General features: G+C 43.4%; 1 protein-coding gene across 1 annotated transcript in view; it reads right to left on the bottom strand.

Moving 5' to 3' along the window:
- The window catches only part of LOC112256836 (A-kinase anchor protein 6-like), a 234,614-nt gene that overhangs the window by 19,003 nt on the left and 195,025 nt on the right, over positions 1 to 20,586 (bottom strand). The window contains exons 10-11 of the mRNA XM_024430376.2: positions 16,865 to 17,011; positions 11,366 to 11,581 (exon numbers count right to left, since the gene is read on the bottom strand). Of these exons, the coding sequence (XP_024286144.1) occupies positions 11,366 to 11,581; positions 16,865 to 17,011 (363 nt within the window). The remainder of the gene's footprint in view (positions 1 to 11,365; positions 11,582 to 16,864; positions 17,012 to 20,586) is intronic.

Raw genomic sequence — 20,586 nt, forward strand, 5'->3', positions numbered from 1 at the left:
CCTGACTACCCTCACTAGCCCCTGACTACCCTCACTAGCCCCTGACTACCCTCACTAGCCCCTGATTACCCTCACTACCCCCTGACTAGCCTCACTAGCCCCTGACTACCCTCACTACCCCCTGACTACCCTCACTACTCCCCTGACTAGCCTCACTAGCCCCTGACTACCCTCACTACTCCCCTGACTAGCCTCACTAGCCCCTGACTACCCTCACTACCCCTGCACCCCTGATGAGGTTTCCACAACAATATGCCGTGTCAGGAGCATATAAATCAGGCTCCTAAGCCCTTTTACGCCTGTCATAAAGAGAAGAAATATTCAACATTAAAAGGGCAAAGCTTCCGCTGTAGACAGCCTTAACTTTAATACTCTCGCTGCTGCAGCTTGTGGTGGTGTGATGTCATCATGGAACCTGAACTGCCACAACCAGAACACACTCTTAAACAGGGAGACACCGGTGTGTGTGTGTGTGTGTGTGTGTGTGTGTGTGTGTGTGTGTGTGTGTGTGTGTGTGTGTGTGTGTGTGTGTGTGTGTGTGTGTGTGTGTGTGTGTGTGTGTGTGTGTGTGTGCGTGTGTGTGTGTGTGTGTGTGTGTGTGTGTGTGTGTGTGTGTGTGTGTGTGTGTGTGTGTGTGTGTGTGTGTGTGTGTGTGTGTGTGTGTGTGTGTGTGTGTGTGTGTGTGTGTGGCCCAGGCCAAGACCCCCCTTTTTAAATATGCAGCAATGATAGCGACTGGAGAACCAGAGCTCCTTTCTGTCTGTGTGCAAAAGGACATAATCATTGGGAGAACAATTTATGTAAATCCTGCTCGCTCTGCAAAGCATTCCCTTACATTAACTTTACATTTTACAATAAATATTAAACACTATTACATTTAAATTGTATTTTTCTCAGCAGTTTCCACCCTGTTTTAGCATATATTTACAGCCCTCCCTGGGCTTTTTAAACAGGTAATGTGATTGCAAAATGCAATGACTGTTCTGAGACAAAGGGCAATGGTTGTTGTCAGTGATAAAGTTATCCTGTACAATGTGCCATAGTTTTAGGTTTAGAGTGTCAGTGGCCCCTCGACAACAGACAGATGACTGAACAATACATACATATACACTACATGACCTGTTCGTCGAACATCTCATTCCAAAATCATGGGCATTAATATAGAGTTGGTACCCCTGCTGCAATAACAGCCTCCACTCTTCTGGGAAGGCTTTCCTCTCGAGGTTGGAACATTGCTGCGGGGACTCAGCCACAAGAGCATTAATTAGGTCAGGCACTGATGTTGGGCGATTAGGCCTGGCTCGCAGTTGGCGTTCAAATTCATCCCAAAGGTGTTCGATGGGGTTGAGGTCAGGGATCTGTGCAGGCCAGTCAAGTTCTTTCACACCGACCTCAACAAACCATTTCTGTATGGACTTTGCTTTGTGCACGGGGGCATTGTCATGCTGAAACAGGAAAGGGCCTTCCCCAAACTGTTGACACAAAGTTGGAAGCACAGAATCATCTATAATGTCATTGTATGCGGTAGAACTAAGATTTCCCTTCACTGGAACTAAGGGGCCTAGCCCCAACCATGAAAAACAGCCCCAGACTATTATTCCTCCACCACCAAACTTGGCACTATGCATTCGGGCAGGTAGCATTCGTCTGTTGGATGCCAGATGGTAAAGCGTGATTCATCCCTCCAGAGAATGTTTCCACTGCTCCAGAGTCCAATAGCGGCAAGCTTTACACCACTTCAGCCGACGATTGGAATTGCGCATGGTGATCTTAGGCCTGTGTGTGGCTTTTTGGCCATCAAAACCCATTTCATGAAGCTCCCGACAAACAGTTCTTGTGCTGACACTGCTTCAAAAGGCAGTTTAGAACTCGGTAGTGAATGTTGAAACCGAGGACAGGCGATTTTTATGCGCTATGCACTTCAGCACTCGGTGGTCCCATTCTGTGAGCTTGTGTGGCTTACCACTTCGCGGCTGAGCCGTTGTTGCTCCTAGCCTTTTCCACGTCACAATACCAACACTTACAGTTGACCGGGGCAGTTCTAACAGGGCAGAAATCTGATGAACTGACTGATTGAAAAAGTCGCATCCTATGACATTGCCATGTTGAAAGTCACTGAGCTCTTCAGTAAAGCCATTTTACTGCCAATGTTTGTCTATGGAGATTGCATGGCTGTGTGCTCCATTTTATACACCTGTCATTAACGGGTGTGGCTGAAATAGCCAAATCCTCTAATTTGAAGGGGTGTCCACATACCCATGTATATATAGGGTAGGCTGCATCCCAAATTTGCACCCATAATCCTATATATTCCTATTTTTGACCAGAGCTCTATAGACCCTAGTCAAAATTACTGCACTATTGTATATAAAGAATATTGTGCCATTTGGGACAAAGTCATATTGTAGGTACACTGAGATGCACTCAGATAGATTCAGATTATAACATACACCCTCAGCCACAATACAGGGTCATTGCAATGGGTAAAAGTACTAGCTCCTAAAGCTGCTTATTTCTCTCTCGGTGGTTCTTATGTACCTATCACAGGCGGCTGGTGGCACCTTAATTGGGGAGCATGGGCTGGAACAGTATAAATGGAATGCTATCAAACAAGTGGTTTCCATGTGTTTGATACCATTTCATTTACTCCATTCCAGTCATTACTATGAGCTGTCCTCCCCTCAGCAGCCTCCTGTGGTACCTGTAGGTAGGCTATGTCAAGCCAAGTAAAGGCAACTCATATCAATATCAGCTACTACTGCTCCACATTGTTAGACTAAAGAGCTAATAACTAGGGCCAATAGCATCATGCTAAATAAATGGGCATTGTTAGACTAAAGAGCTAAAATGTAGGGCCAATAGCATCATGCTAAATAAATGGGCATTGTTAGACTAAAGAGCTAATAACTAGGGCCAATAGCATCATGCTAAATAAATGGGCATTGTTAGACTAAAGAGCTAAAAACTAGGGCCAATAGCATCATGCTAAATAAATGGGCATTGTTAGACTAAAGAGCTAATAACTAGGGCCAATAGCATCATGCTAAATAAATGGGCATTGCTAGACTAAAGAGCTAATAACTAGGGCCAATAGCATCATGCTAAATAAATGGGCATTGCTAGACTAAAGAGCTCAAAACTAGGGCCAATAGCATCATGCTAAATGGGCATTGCAATATCGAGCTTTTTACATTTTCAGACTCCCTCCTCACAAATCCTCCGGCCTCATTCTTTCTGCATTGCTGGGTTTCATAAACTGATTTCTCCTCCCCATTGAGTCTTAGCCTTATTGACACAGAGGCTAGGGGTATAGTCTGCCAATATTTGCTAAAAAGCTTTTCCAAATACATGGAGCACTGGTGGAGTGGCCTGCTTTCCCGCTGTATGCAGAGAGAGAACCATACAATGAGTCCATTTCAGGCCGAGCGTCAGGAAGGGCTACCAGTCAGCACTGCTGAGAACCTGGCGTCTCTCCAAGATGCTCTATTGTCCCTATCCTGATATCAGAAACCCCCAACAAAAAAGACAACAAAACCGAGCCATCTCTCAACTGAACTGAATTGTCCAGCCCACATAGCTGCAGGAAGTAGGGGTGCTGAGTGTGCTCTAGCACCCCCTAAAAAATCTACATCCATCTACATTTATCAGGTGCTTTTTAAAAAGGGAATCTCAGGATTCTGGTAATATGCAATGCGGGTCGGCCCGGCAACTCAATCTAGAGGCTGTTAGAGGAGACTATAGATGTGTTCCAAATGGCACCCTATTTCCTATATAGCGCACTATCCAATAGGTCCTGGTCAAATGTAGTGTATTGTATATAGGGAATAAGGTGCCATTTGGAATGCATCCTATTAGAGATGAGTATTTAGAGCTCATCAGGTCCTCCTCAGTGTTCTATCACCGTATCACGTGTTCCATCACCATATCACTGTGTTCTATCACTGTGTTCTATCACCGTATCACTGTGTTCTATCACTGTGTTCTATCACTGTGTTCTATCACCGTATCCTATCACCGTATCACGTGTTCCATCACCGTATCACTGTGTTCTATCACCGTATCACGTGTTCCATCACCGTATCACTGTGTTCTATCACCGTATCACTGTGTTCTATCACTGTGTTCTATCACCGTATCACTGTGTTCTATCACTGTGTTCTATCACCGTATCACTGTGTTCTATCACTGTGTTCTATCACTGTGTTCTATCACTGTGTTCTATCACCGTATCCTATCACCGTATCACGTGTTCCATCACCGTATCACCGTGTTCTATCACCGTATCAATGTGTTCTATCACTGTGTTCTATCACTGTATCACTGTGTTCTATCACTGTGTTCTATCACCGTATCACTGTGTTCTATCACTGTGTTCTATCACTGTGTTCTATCACCGTATCACTGTGTTCTATCACCGTATCACTGTGTTCTATCACCGTATCACTGTGTTCTATCACTGTGTTCTATCACCGTATCCTATCACCGTATCACTGTGTTCTATCACTGTGTTCTATCACCGTATCACTGTGTTCTATCACTGTGTTCCATCACCATATCACTGTGTTCTATCACTGTGTTCTATCACCGTATCACTGTGTTCTATCACTGTGTTCTATCACTGTGTTCTATCACCGTATCCTATCACCGTATCACGTGTTCCATCACCGTATCACTGTGTTCTATCACTGTGTTCTATCACCGTATCACTGTTCTATCACTGTGTTCTATCACCGTATCACTGTGTTCTATCACCGTATCACTGTGTTCTATCACCGTATCACTGTGTTCTATCACCGTATCACTGTGGTCTATCACCGTATCACGTGTTCCATCACCGTATCACTGTGTTCTATCACTGTGTTCTATCACCGTATCACTGTTCTATCACTGTGTTCTATCACCGTATCACGTGTTCCATCCCCGTATCACTGTGTTCTATCACTGTGTTCTATCACCGTATCACTGTTCTATCACTGTGTTCTATCACCGTATCACTGTGTTCTATCACCGTGTTCTATCACCGTATCACTGTTCTATCACTGTGTTCTATCACCGTATCACTGTGTTCTATCACCGTATAACTGTGTTCTATCACTGTGTTCTATCACCGTATCACCGTGTTCTATCACTGTGTTCTATCACTGTGTTCTATCACCGTATCACTGTGTTCTATCACCGTATCACTGTGCTCTATCACCGTATCACTGTGTTCTATCACCGTATCACTGTGTTCTATCACTGTGTTCTATCACTGTGTTCTATCACCGTATCACCGTGTTCTATCACTGTGTTCTATCACCGTATCACTGTGTTCTATCACCGTGTTCTATCACCGTATCACTGTTCTATCACTGTGTTCTATCACCGTATCACTGTGTTCTATCACCGTATCACTGTGTTCTATCACTGTGTTCTATCACCGTATCACCGTGTTCTATCACTGTGTTCTATCACTGTGTTCTATCACCGTATCACCGTGTTCTATCACTGTGTTCTATCACCGTATCACCGTGTTCTATCACTGTGCTCTATCACCGTATCACTGTGTTCTATCACCGTATCACTGTGTTCTATCACTGTGTTCTATCACTGTGTTCTATCACCGTATCACCGTGTTCTATCACTGTGTTCTATCACTGTGTTCTATCACCGTATCACTGTGTTCTATCACTGTGTTCTATCACCGTATCACCGTGTTCTATCACCGTATCACTGTGTTCTATCACTGTGTTCTATCACCGTATCACCGTGTTCTATCACTGTGTTCTATCACTGTGTTCTATCACCGTATCACTGTGTTCTATCACTGTGCTCTATCACCGTATCACCGTGTTCTATCACCGTATCACTGTGTTCTATCACTGTGTTCTATCACCGTATCACTGTGTTCTATCACTGTGTTCTATCACCGTATCACCGTGTTCTATCACTGTGTTCTATCACTGTGTTCTATCACCGTATCACTGTGTTCTATTACTGTGTTCTATCACCGTATCACTGTGTTCTATCACTGTGTTCTATCACCGTATCACCGTGTTCTATTACTGTGTTCTATCACCGTATCACTGTGTTCTATCACTGTGTTCTATCACTGTGTTCTATCACCGTATCACCGTGTTCTATCACTGTGTTCTATCACCGTATCACCGTGTTCTATTACTGTGTTCTATCACCGTATCACTGTGTTCTATCACTGTGTTCTATCACCGTATCACCGTGTTCTATTACTGTGTTCTATCACCGTATCACTGTGTTCTATCACTGTGTTCTATCACTGTGTTCTATCACCGTATCACCGTGTTCTATCACCGTATCCTATCACCGTGTTTTATCAAAGGCCTGATCAAATCAAATCGTATTTGTCACATGCACCGAATACAACACACAACACGAATACAACCCTTAACCAACAAGGCAGTTTTAAGAAAATATAGTTTAGAAAATATTTACTAAATAAACTAAAGTAAAAAAATATTATATTTGCATATACCCATTCCCCTCCCCCATATCACAATTTGTGCCACCCATAAATGACAACCTACATGCCAATTATAGACCATATTGTCACGACTTCTACCGAAGGTAACTCCTCTCCCTGTTCGGGCGGCGCTCGGCGTCGCCGGTCTACTAGCCGCTACCGATCCCTTTTTCTTTTTCTGGTTGTTTTGTCTGTGTTCCTTTTTCACACCTGGTTTCAATTGCTTTGATTTCTGTGGGTATATAGGGCACCTGTTACCTGCCGTAATTCGTGCAGGATTAAGCTTGTGAGTCTTAGCGTTCAGTATTCTATGCGGTTTATTGTTTTCGCATTGACGTATGTGTATGTAGTGTCGGAACTGTGGTTGTTCCTCCGTGTACTGACACGAGTTTGTTTTCCTTCGAGCGCGTTGTTTGGACATTCATCTGGGCCAATTTTGTATTGGTGGACTATGAGTACAGATCTCTACATTAAACACGCTTCTCAATGAAAAATCCCTGCTCTCCTGCGCCTGACTCCTACACCTCTCACCGAGACGCGCTTTATCACACATATATTGTGTTCACTACAGAGAAGAGCAGAAGCTCTGAACTGTCCGTTCAGACCCCAGGCCTACCTACCTACATGTTACAGAAAACGTGCTCTTTCATTATTTCTCCAGTAGGTTTCCTGAAGGAGAAAGTCTCATTTTCTATGTTAAAGATAATAAAACAAAAACACTATAGTAAATAATACAGTAAGGTCTGCAAAAACACTACAATAAATACTATGGTATACTACAGTCTGCAAAAACACTACATTCATTACTATAGTATATACTACAGTTTTCTTTGCTATTGTATTGATACTATAGTTAACTGTAAAGACTACAGTAAATACTACAGTATACTAAATCCGCAAAAATACTACAGTGAATACTACAGTAAAGTCAGCAAAAACATTACAGTGAATACTATAGTATTTATATCATATTATACTATATCATTTTTTCATGTGGGAGAGCATGTACAGTAATTACAGTAACCCCAGGCAAATAACAGCACAGTGAAATAGAGACCTAAGTATCTGTCTCGATTCATCCTCTTTCCATACAGTAAAAACAGGTGTACAGTAAGATTTATGTTACATTTCCCAAAATGCAATCCACTTGAAGTGTCAGAGAGAAATACTACTCCATGATATGACATTATAAAAATGAAAGAGACCTCAAAATAGCAACATGTTACAGCCAGACTAGTGGAGACATTGTGTTCTCTTGTCGTTTTGATCAGAGTGTACGTCGCAGAATGTATTTTGTTGTTCTGTAACAGATCAATACTCCTCCTTATCTCCTTTATTTTGTTAATCTGTCCATTTTTAATAAAGTGGACAAGATGGAGACGCCAAGGATGAACTAGAAGCCCTCCAGTAGAAAGTACCAGAAATGGGGATTTAACTCTGACAGTGACCCAGTGGATATTCAATCAATTACCATTAATTACAAATCTCAGTTTAATTCCATTTGTTGATTAAGTCAATTAAAATCACAAGCACTTGTTATCGCAAATGAGTGTAATGAATTCTTGTTCCCACACACATATTCCCATAGCTCAGACTCAGTGCCTCCAGCTCCATTTGTTTCTGTCACTTACAACTTCTAACGTTCATCCCTCCTCTTCTCTTTCTCTCTCTCTCTCTCTCTCTCTCTATCTCTGTCTCTCTCTCTGTCTTTCTCTCTCTATCTTTCTCTCTCTCTCTCTCTCTCTCCGTCTCTCTCTCTGTCTTTCTCTCTCTCTATCAATCTCTCTGTGTTTTTCTCTTTCTCTATCAGTCTCTCTCTCTGTCTTTCTCTCTCTCTATCAGTCTCTCTCTCTGTCTTTCTCTTTCTCTATCAGTCTCTCTCTCTGTCTTTCTCTTTCTCTATCAGTCTCTCTCTCTGTCTTTCTCTCTCTCTCTCTGTCTTTCTCTCTCTCTATCAGTCTCTCTCTCTGTCTTTCTCTCTCTCTCGGTCTTTTTCTCTCGTTCTCTGTCTTTCTCTTTCTCTATCAGTCTCTCTCTCTGTCTTTCTCTCTCTCTATCAGTCTCTCTCTCTCTCTGTCTTTCTCTTTCTCTCTCTCTCTCTCCTAAACAACTCATACAACATTAGGAAGACACCTGGGTGTCTGTCAGGGAATTAGCTTGGGTAATAGACTGATAGTTAGGGGGGAGGGGTGTATAACATCATTTAAAAATCCTAACTAAATGCCCCCCTGTTGATTCCTATCTGTTCTGACATAAATCGTTGGCTAAAAGCTACACTAATACATCATTGGAACATTCATTATGTAAGTGAAGTTTGGAGGTTTCTAATGATAACCAGCACCATTTTATACTACCATGGAATCCCAATTCAATAAGTGTAATGGCATAGCCACTATATTATCTAAATACCCTTGTTGTTAGTGTGGTTGAAGATGTTGTAGGACGACGAGTAATCATGCTCCAGGTGAATGGAAGATGTCTCAATACAAGCAAACCAAGCAAGATTCACCAGCGAGCCAATACAGCATCTCAACATCCAGCCTTCCCTTCCACTGTTAGTATACACACAGCAGCATTAATGAGAAACCAGTAGAAGAGGTTTTCATAATGTACCTATATTATAACCCCTGTTTAATTGAATTGAAAGGTTTTTCAGATATGGTATCCCAGACTTCCTAGAGGGGGGGGCTACATTTAAAATGAGGCTCTATTGTGTCTGGACTGCTCTCTCTGTGTGTGTGTGTGGGGGGGGGCAGTTCAATTTAGACTGCTGCATACTTCACACCTTCCATTTTATAATACCTTTCTCCCACCACTGTCTGTCTCTTAACCATATTACTTCTTCCTTTTGAAGGTTAAATATTGCCTGTCAGTTAGGAAATATTCTCACATATTACATGCCAAGCTCTGGCATAATGGGATTTGTATTTTGCCCACAAACCAAACATCCTCCCTCATAAAATGCTTTAAAAAGGATTACATTGATAATGTGTCACTGAGGAAGATGTAGAATGTTCTATTCCACAATTATCTCCTCCCGCATACTTGATCACATTGAATTCCTTCCTCCTACCATCTCAACCAAAGATATCTAATTCATTTTAATCTCTCCCCGTAAGAAGCCCCATTTTCATTGAGGTCAAACTTTGGCCCGCGCAGCAAGAATCAAACCATCCCATTTATTCAATCTCACCAGAACCTCATTTCTATTTTTAGTCTTTTTCTACTAGAGAAATGGATTACTGACTTGTTCAAAGTGGGGGTTTTCTCTGTTGGACAGACTGCAGTGACCTCCCCCTATCTCCTCCAACCTCTGAGAGCAGTGAGATGCCAGCATAGATTTAGAGATATCAGCTCTTATGTCAGTTTCTACTTTGTTTTTTGATCTAGAAGCCAACATGGGTCCCAGGCCTCTCCTGGGGGGTCAGGCCCAATCTCCCCGCCTGGTCTGGGTTCATCTGCCCCCTCCACCTCTCCTCTGTGACTGACCATCTCCCTACAGCCCAGCCCCTGCTCTGAGCTGATACAACGGCTAGGCTGTGGCCGGCTGGCTGGCATCCAGCTAATAAAATGTGACAACCGAGATATAATATCAATATTTTCTCCATGATAAGGAGTAAGATACTTCTGTTCTTTACCAAGTGCTAACAGTGGGGCTGTCTGAGTACAGAACTTCACGCCAAACCTTCCTCATCAGGCGTTAATGGGGAGCAGACAGGTGACACACACAGAAACCCGGCTGACTAGCCGGACTAAACCTGCCCGACGCCTTCATTCTTCATCATACATCTGATATCTGACGAGTCTGAATAGCCGCCATTACATTGACTGTTTGACTAATGAGAAATGCCCTTATTGATAGTATTATAATCACGTTGAGGTTATGTGTTTGCTGTCTCACATTAGTGCGGATGAATGGGTGTTATTCATAAGATATTAGCTGCTGTGTCCTCTTCATTATCCTGCCAGGTTTCCCTCTCTTTTCAAGGAGAAGGTTATAAAGTGGATGTGACTGGGGTCCTTCCAGTGGGTCTAGAGTAGTCTAGTCTAAAGAACTACAGAACTGACCAGTATATACCTGACTGAATGACTGACTGAGTTCTGTCTCCTGATAGGCTGTGTTCAGCCCAACTGTAATGGGGCCAAGTCTGGATATTGAATCCATTTATAGCAGAACTGACAAAACAGATAGATGATCATTAAACGCACCTATTTTTTATTTATTTAATATTTGATGTGCTTTTTCTATTTAGTGCCATGGATCTTCTGTCCATTAGAATTGCAGTTATCAATATTTATAATAATTTCCCCCTGGCTTTTTCCCAAGAAACCAATTCTTACCCTCTGTGCAGAGTCTTATCAAAAGAAAAGTATTATTTTATAAAGAGTTATTTCTCTCAGCGTCAACTCTGTATATATTTAAAGGTCCTTCTCTCTAACGGTCAAAGTCAGTCAGCGGGATAAAGGCAATTAACTCTACTAGCTGTGTTTTGACTTGGTCTGATTAATATCCTGTGTCATTCCTCCAGCTTTTTAAAGTCAAATAATAGTTTCGTACAGATTTACTAGCTTTAAAACAGCTTTCTTTTCTCCAGTATTTATTTAATTACATATACAGTATTACTGTACTTGAAGTAAAACCCAGACACTCAAAGACATATTTGATAGTATTTCATACTTTTTTATTTGATAACCTGATATCTGTATCATTTCCCATTTGGTCTTTCTGCCCAGTAGTCAGTGTCTCTCTAGCTGTCCCTAGAGCCCAGAGCAGGTGACAGTTAGAACCAGCTCAGTAGTAGTGTTATGACAGTGTTATGCCTGGGGGGCCTTCATCTACTCTGGATGTGGGTTTGTGTGTGCGTATGTGCAGTGGCCAGTCTCTACCTTGAAGTGCTGCAGCTGGGTGGAAACCTGCAGGTCCTGCTCTGTGTCCTGTCTCAGACAGGAGTTGAAGATGTAGAGCTCGGTGTCTCTCAGCCACACCTTCAGATCCTTGATCCTGCTTTCCAGCTGGCCCAGCAGGCTGCTGGTGTGGGGGGACAGGGCAGAGCGAGGCTCCTGGGACTGACTGGTGCTCCCCACCGACTCCCCCAGGATCTTCTGAGGAGACCAAGAAGAGAGAATCAAGGAGGGAAGATTAGAGACCATGGAACAAGAGGACAATCATGTCAGAGACAGAGTACTGTTGATTTACATATACTGTATGATCAATTTACTGACAGCAGGTGGGAAAAATACTACAACATTATTGGGATCTGAAAGCTCTCTGCTTGATACATCCTTCCCCCTTGGCAATGTGGACATTCTAGCAAAAAGCTCATCAAGTCGAACCATTTCAACAACAGAATAAATGTGAATATGTTGTTACTATTAAGTCTCAAACACTGCTGATACAACCCTCATTTGTATTGGTACATTCTAAAGACAGCTAATTGTGAATGTATTTGGCGTACTGCATATAGAAAGAGAAAGGGGAATACCTAGTCAGTTGTACATCTGAATATTCAGCATTGCCGCTCAGAGAATCACTCAGAAAGAAATAACACAATTTACAGGAAAACATCTAAGTGTTTGTTGAGTAACAAACAATCAGAAGCACATATACCCCCCAATGATTTCCCAAATAGGTCTCCGCTGAGCAATTTTCCCTCCTTCTATAGAAGAGTAAACAGCACCACGCTGCGTACAGCTACTTTTGGAGCCAAAGTGTGAGACACACACACACACACAAGCACACACACACACTTTGTGGGATTGAACTCTGTACGCAGAGGAGGCCAATTGTGGAGTGGCAAAACACTCCATTATCCAATTAATACACACACTGGTTGGTGTAATTGTCAGTTCTTTGTGTCGCTGCTGTGTGGTGGATGTTTTACAAGAATCTGTAATGGAAACAGATGTGATTATGTGTGAGTGAGTCAGTGGCCATTTTGGGGCTAGATCGCTGGCTGCATCAATTAAACACTGTGTTGATCCTCCATTATGGCTCCTTCTTTATTAGTTAACACACCTGTGCTGCAGTCAGAGAACGTGTTAGTAGAAGTGTTAATGCCAAACTAAATCTTAATTACTAGATTGGGTTGACTTGCATGTTTTAGAGTCACTGTGAGAAAAAGGTGCTTGGATAGCCTTTCCTGAAAAGTTTGACCACCGTATGGGAAGAGTAAATGAAACCAAAAAGAAACACATTCGCACTTGATATTATAGTTGTGATGTGAACTAGGAAATAAGAAACAGGACAGAACTCGTAGCTTTCAGATATTGTCAATAAGATGATATGAGTCATGCATATCCATAAACAATTCCACTGTCTGGGAATTTCTGTATTGATTCCACTAGCATTCTACTTTGATAATCTGCTCCACAAAACCCCATAAGTGTCCTTTGGTGACTTAGTGAAGTCTGTGTCTACCAGCAAAGAACTTAAAATATGTTCCCTCCCTTAACAACAAAATATCCTTCCCTACTCATTCACTCTCTTTCTCTGTTCCCTTTGTCTGTCTCCTCTTCTCTCCTCGTTTGAATAATAATCATTTGAAAGAACTCAGTGGACTCCAGATATAGCCATTGTTTTTGCCCAGTGACGAACAGAACGATTCAGCATGATAGAGAGTGAGAGAGAGAGACAGAGACAGAGAGAGAGACAGAGAGAGTGAGAGACAGAGACAGAGAGAGAGACAGAGACATAGACAGAGAGAGAGACAGAGAGAGAGTGAGAGACAGAGACAGAGAGAGAGACAGAGAGAGAGTGAGAGACATAGACAGAGAGAGAGACAGAGAGAGAGTGAGAGACAGAGACAGAGAGAGAGACAGAGACATAGACAGAGAGAGAGACAGAGAGAGAGTGAGAGTGAGAGACAGAGACAGAGAGAGAGAGACAGAGACAGAGACAGGGACAGAGAGAGAGTGAGAGACAGAGACAGAGAGAGACCGAGACAGAGACAGAGAGAGAGTGAGACAGAGAGAGAGAGACAGAGAGAAAGAGACAGAGAGAGAGTGAGAGACAGAGACAGAGAGAGACCGAGACAGAGACAGAGAGAGACCGAGACAGAGACAGAGAGAGAGTGAGACAGAGAGAGAGAGACAGAGAGAAAGAGACAGAGAGAGAGTGAGAGACAGAGAGAGAGAGAGACCTAGAGAGAGAGAGAGACCTAGAGAGAGAAAGAGACCGAGACAGAGAGAGAGACAGAGAGAGTGAGAGACAGAGAGAGGAAACCAAATGCCCTTGGAGGGTCAGGGAAACAAAAAAACGAATGTATTGCCACTTTATTTAGTTCTGGAACAGTTTGCCTTCATATATTCTTCATAAGCAGAACACATCAGACAATGTCTTTATCAATATATATGACAGAGGACATTTAATTCATAATTTGTGTCAGAACAGCAGATGCCAATGCCTGACTTGATAGGGTTGTTTAATATGCAATTGAGACGGCGTAATGTGCAGTGCAGGGAGCAGAAATTCCCAGATTAAACTCTCCGCACCACTGCCATTCCATCACAGCTATCCACCCGATGCCACTCACCACAACTATCCACCCGATGCCACTCACCACAGCTATCCACCCGATGCCACTCATCACAGACCAAAGAAATATTCTTTCACGAAACAGAAATTTGTTCAAACTCACACATTCATTTGGTGAAACGTAACAGCACTTTATTCACCGCTGATTGATGTGGTGGAAAAGAGAACTTGTTTGCTTTTTGCTGAATTTCCAGACAGCATCTATTTAGCTACTGTATGGATAATAATATGTACAGTCAAGCTGAATCAAACCCCCCCACACACACAGACAAAAACACACACACATACAGACACACTAACTTCTTTCAGGTGAGCGTATGCATCATTACAGGTCCATGTACTTGTGTTAATGTTACATATGCAGTGGAGTAAACACCAGGTATGTTTGTTTGCATTGTTGGCATCTTGAAAATAGACATTGTAACATCTGAGCATGTCAATCCCAGGGAGAGAGAGTACATGGATGGAAGGAGAGAGAGAGAGCATGGATGAGAGGAGAGAGAGAGGGCATGGATGAGAGGAGAGAGAGAGAGGGCATGGATGAGAGGAGAGAGAGAGAGGGCATGGATGGGAAGAGAGAGAGAGGGCATGGATGCGAGGAGAGAGCGAGAGGGCATGGATGGGAAGAGAGAGAGAGTTCATGGATGAAAGGAGAGAGAGAGAGGGCATGGATGAAAGGAGAGAGAGAGAGGACATGGGTGGGAGGAGAGAGAGAGAGGACATGGGTGGGAGGAGAGAGAGGACATGGGTGGGAGGGTGGGAGGAGAGTGAGAGGACATGAGTGGGTGGAGAGAGAGAGAGGAAATGGGTGGGAGGAGAGAGAGAGGACATGGGTGGGAGGAGAGTGAGAGGACATGGGTGGGAGGAGAGAGAGGACATGGGTGGGAGGAGAGAGAGAGAGGAAATGGGTGGGAGGAGAGAGAGAGGACATGGGTGGGAGGAGAGTGAGAGGACATGGGTGGGAGGAGAGAGAGGACATGGGTGGGAAGAGGGAGACAGGACATGGGTGGGAGGAGAGAGAGAGGACATGGGTGGGAGGAGAGAGAGGACATGGGTGGGAGGAGAGAGAGAGGGACATGGGTGGGAGGAGAGAGAGAGGACATGGATTGGAGGAGAGAGAGGACATGAAATGGAGGAGAGAGAGGACATGGATTGGAGGAGAGAGAGAGGACATGGATGGGAGGAGAGAGAGGACATGGGTACGAGGAGAGAGAGGACATGGGTGGAGGAGAGAGAGAGGACATGGATGGGAGGAGAGAGAGGAAATGGATGGGAGGAGAGAGAGAGGACATGGATGGGAGGAGAGATGGATGGGAGGAGAGAGAGGACATGGATGGGAGGAGAGAGAGGACATGGATGGGAGGAGAGAGAGGACATGGCTGGGAGGAGAGAGAGGACATGGGTGGGAGGAGAGAGAGAGGACATGGATGGGAGGAGAGAGAGGACATGGATGGGAGGAGAGAGAGGACATGGCTGGGAGGAGAGAGAGAGGACATGGGTGGAGGAGAGAGAGAGACATGGCTGGGAGGAGAGAGGACATGGGTGGAGGAGAGAGAGGACATGGGTGGAGGAGAGAGAGAGAGGACATGGCTGGGAGGAGAGAGAGGACATGGATGGGAGGAGAGAGAGGACATGGCTGGGAGGAGAGAGAGAGGACATGGGTGGAGGAGAGAGAGAGGACATGGATGGGAGGAGAGAGAGGACATGGCTGGGAGGAGAGAGAGAGGACATGGGTGGAGGAGAGAGAGAGGGACATGGATGGGAGGAGAGAGAGGACATGGCTGGGAGGAGAGAGAGGCTGCTGAGACCAGTGCTAGAACAGGAACATGCCCTGCTAATTGAGAGTGGCAATCATATTTTTCATGTTTAGAGATTAGATGAGCAGAGATTAACCTAAAATTAGCCTACAAGAGCAATGCACAGTTGAATCCCAGTCGGTCTGATAAGGATCAACAAGCCATCCATGTCGTACCATTAACAGGATCATCAAGACTAGAGCAGTCAGGCGTCTCCGATCCGATACCATCTCCTGCTTTCCTGGCTGAGATCCAATCTTGGGTATAAAGATGAGCTGCCCCCCTCTAAACAGGGGGGTGGATGGTGGGGGGGTATACAAGGCAGGGCACCTACTGTACTGCATTTGGTGATGCCTGATTTGTATTGTGTATGTCTTGCATAGATAACAGGGTTTGGGGGTGGGAGAAGGAGCCCCAGGCCTGTTCATCATTTCAAAGGTGTAGCAGCCAGGGTTTACCCTAATTTACTCAATTCAATTGAGCTGCTAGCCAGCTAAATCTCCATAGGGTTCCCTGCTAAGAAAGAGAAAGGTAATGTCCCAAATGGCTCCCTATTCCCTATTTAGTGCACTACTTTTGACCAGAGCCCTATGGTAGTGTACTACATAGGAAATAGGCTGCCATTTGGAATGCAACCAGGTTCTTAGGTGGGATATTGACCTGCATTAGTGCACGGGAGTCTAAACAGAACTGACTGGGTGGACAGGCTGATCAACTGTTTTATTTATGCAGGCAGAAAGAGGTCATATCATCATGTTGACCCATTCTGTCCCCTTTTTCATTTTTCATTTATTTAACCTTTATTTAACTAGGAAAGTCAGTTAAGAACAAATTCTTATTTACAATGACGACCTTGTTCAGGGGCAGAATGACAGATCTTTACCTTGTCAGCTCGGGGATTCGATCTAGCAACCTTTCGGTTACTGGCCCAACGCTACCTGCCGCCCCATACTTGGCTGCCTTTTGACAAATAAAAACAATCTCACTCTTTTCTTTATCTGGTGCATTAACAGTAGAGGAAGAGGTGCAATAGAGGTACTGTGTGTGTGTGTTCACCTGTAGCTGGTCCCATTTGTGTGTCATGGCATTGACTCGCTCGTGGAAGTCTGGGGGCAGCTGTGCTCCGCTCCTCCGCAGGCTCTCGGCCCAGCCCAGGAGGTGTGTCTTCTTAGGGAGCCACATCCTCATCTCCACACTGTTCCCCTGGGGACAGACACATGAAAGAGACATGGCTGAGACATTGTCTGCACACTACAGTACATACTGTAGAGCAGAGTTGCTCAAGATCCACAACACTGACTATGTCATCCACTACACTGGTGAACACAGCACTGACTATGTCATCCATTACACTGGTGAACACAGCACTGACGATGTCATCCACTACACTGGTGAACACAGCACTGACGATGTCATCCACTACACTGGTGAACACAGCACTGACGATGTCATCCATTACACTGGTGAACACAGCACTGAGTATGTCATCCATTACACTGGTGAACACAGCACTGACGATGTCATCCACTACACTGGTGAACACAGCACTGACGATGTCATCCATTACACTGGTGAACACAGCACTGACTATGTCATCCATTACACTGGTGAACACAGCACTGACAATGTCATCCATTACACTGGTGAACACAGCACTGACGATGTCATCCATTACACTGGTGAACACAGCACTGACAATGTCATCCATTACACTGGTGAACACAGCACTGACGATGTCATCCATTACACTGGTGAACACAGCACTGACTATGTCATCCATTACACTGGTGAACACAGCACTGATGATGTCAACCATTACACTGGTGAACAATGCAGCCCCCCTGCTGCACAAAAAGGCAAACAAACATTTATATGAATACAAACGCTGATATTTTGTGCCATAAACTGAGAATGTGTGTGTTTAACTCTGCGTCTGTAAGCAGGTCTCCATCCAGCCTTATACAGTCTGAAGTTTACATATAGGTTGGAGTCATTAAAACTCGTTTTTCAAACACTCCACAAATTTCTTGTTAACAAACCATAGTTTTGGCAAGTCAGTTAGGACGTCTACTTTGTGCATGACACAAGTCATTTTTTAACAATTGTTTATCAGAATCCCAGAACAACAGCAAATGAACCTTGTGAAATGCTGGAGGAAACAGGTACAAAAGTATCTATATCCACAGTAAAACGAGTCTCACATGGACATAACCTGAAAGGCCGCTCCGCAAGGAAGAAGCCACTGCGCCAAAACCGCCATAAAAAGCCAGACTACGGTTTGCAACTGCACATGGGGACAAATATCGTACTTTTTGGAGAAATGGCCTCTGGTCTGATGAAACAAAAATAGAACTGTTGGGCCATAATGACCATCGTTATGTTTGGAGGAAAGAGGGGGAGGCTTGCAAGCCGAAGAACACCATCCCAACCGTGAAGCACGGTGGTGGCAGCATCATGTTGTGGGGGTTCTTTGCTGCAGGAGGGACTGGTGCACTTCACAAAATAGATGGCATCATGAGGTAGGAAAATGATGTGGATATATTGAAGCAACAGCTCAAGACATCAGTCAGGAAGTTAAAGCTTGGTTGCAAATGGGTCTTCCAAATGGACAATGACCCCAAGCATACTTCCAAATTTGTGGTAAAATGGCTTAAGAACAACAAAGTCAAGGTATTGGAGTGGCAATCACAAAGCCCTGACCTCAATCCTATAGAAAATGTATGGGCAGAACTGAAAAAGCGTGTGCGAGCAAGGAGGCCTACAAACCTGACTCAGTTACACCAACTGTGTCAGGAGGAATGGGCCAAAATTCACCCAACTTATTGTGGGAAGCTTGTGGAAGGCTACCCGAAACATTTGACCCAAGTTAAACAATTTAAAGGTAATGCTACCAAATACTAATTGAGTGTATATAAACTTCTGACCCACTGGGAATGTGATGAAAGAAATAAAAGCTGAAATAAATCACTCTCTACTATTATTCTGACATTTCACATTCTTAAAATAAAGTGTTGATCCTAACTGACCTAAGACAGGGAATTTTTACTAGGTTTAAATGTCAGGAATTGTGAAAAACTGAGTTAAATGTATTTGGCTAAGGTGTATGTAAACTTCTGACTTCAACGGTATATAGTACAGTAGCTACATGTCGGATGAAAAACGTCACGACAGGCCTGATTTTGTTGGTAAACTTTCCAAATGTCGACAAAACAAAATACGCTAGATGATGCGAAAAATGGCGGTGGAAATGCCTTCATGTGAAAATATTGATACAATAACCATCACATCGAAGTAAACTTGGAGTCACTCGATGATTTGTTGTGTGGTCCTCCCATTGCGAAAGCATGCAGTTTATTAGACTACATATGAAATAAGTTCCAATGAACTTCACAGGGTGGTGAAAGTGCAAAGTGATGAGCCTGATGCTCCTTTCCCATAAATATCTAAGGTCTTATTCTGATGACATGATGATCAATACTTGGCTTCCTTTTGAGAAATAAAAATAATCTCACTCTTTCGTCCATAATCATCTCATCATGTAGGCTATACCTGCACTGTATCTGCGATTGAGCTGTTGGCTGGAGGACACGTGCCAAGACCAGACAGGACACATTTTCTAGATAATGCAACATGTTCAGTGTCAAAACCATCAGAAGTGTTGAAAATGTGATGGAAACCCATTTAACTTGTATTTTGTACTCAGTACATGGGAGTTTAACTGTGAAATGTATGTGCACTAAGTCATCACAAACTGCCTTTTAGACACCACAAATACATGTGATGAAAACATCTCTAGTGGGAAAATGAGCATTTTGTTTTTATGCAGATTTTTGAATATTTGCATGAAAATCTGTCGCCAATTGGATGGAAACCTACATTGTGTTTGTGTATATACACCAACAAGGAACTTCTTCAGAGAAGGACATCAGTAATACATTCTTTCAACAGCAATGTAATTGGACAGAACTCACATTTTGTGTAGATACTACTATACATAGAATGGAATATGTTTAAAAACTGACATTTTCAGTTAAATTGCTGAGGAAAAGCTTACTGTAACAGTATGAAAATCGAAGCTCTTCAATCTCACTTCTTTTTGGTTAATTTCTCAGTCTTCCCTCCCATTTCATTTTCTGCATCAATAGCTACTTGATTCTAGTTTTCGGTTGTCATTTATCATTACAGCCCAGTCACATTTTAATATTTTCTAACTGTCCTCAGTCCAGGAACCATTTTTCATACTTTTTTTTTCATGGTGACTGTATCACTTCCTCTAAAGTTATCCATCCCTTTCTGATGTTTAATAGCGCCACCTGTAAAAGTACATGTGTTACTGTCTAACTATCAGGAAATGTCAGCAAATATTGATTTCAGGACTCTTCTTGGGTTTAAAAATGGCACACCATTGATGGAAAGTCAAAACATTGCAGGAGAATAAAGTAGATAAGTGATTCAAATGCATGAGATCCAGAACTGGGAGATTAATGCTGAGAAGGATCTTTGATCAAATACACTGAATGCACTGGTGAGTTACAGCCCCCAGCCTGTGTCAACGCTAGAATAGCCAAGGTTCTGCATACCTTAAATAAAGTTGTGAAATAGCTTTGGTAGGATCACAGGACAAAGTAATATAGTACACCTGTGCACAACATTCAAGAGCACAGCTTTAAAACCTGTTAGGGATAGGGGGCAGCATTTTCACTTTGGATTAATTGCGTGCCCATAGTGAACTGCATCCTACTCTGTCCTAGATGCTAATATATGCATATTATTATTAC

Source organism: Oncorhynchus tshawytscha, linkage group LG08 (genome assembly GCF_018296145.1).
Source record: "Oncorhynchus tshawytscha isolate Ot180627B linkage group LG08, Otsh_v2.0, whole genome shotgun sequence".
Taxonomy (NCBI): Eukaryota; Metazoa; Chordata; class Actinopteri; order Salmoniformes; family Salmonidae; genus Oncorhynchus; species Oncorhynchus tshawytscha.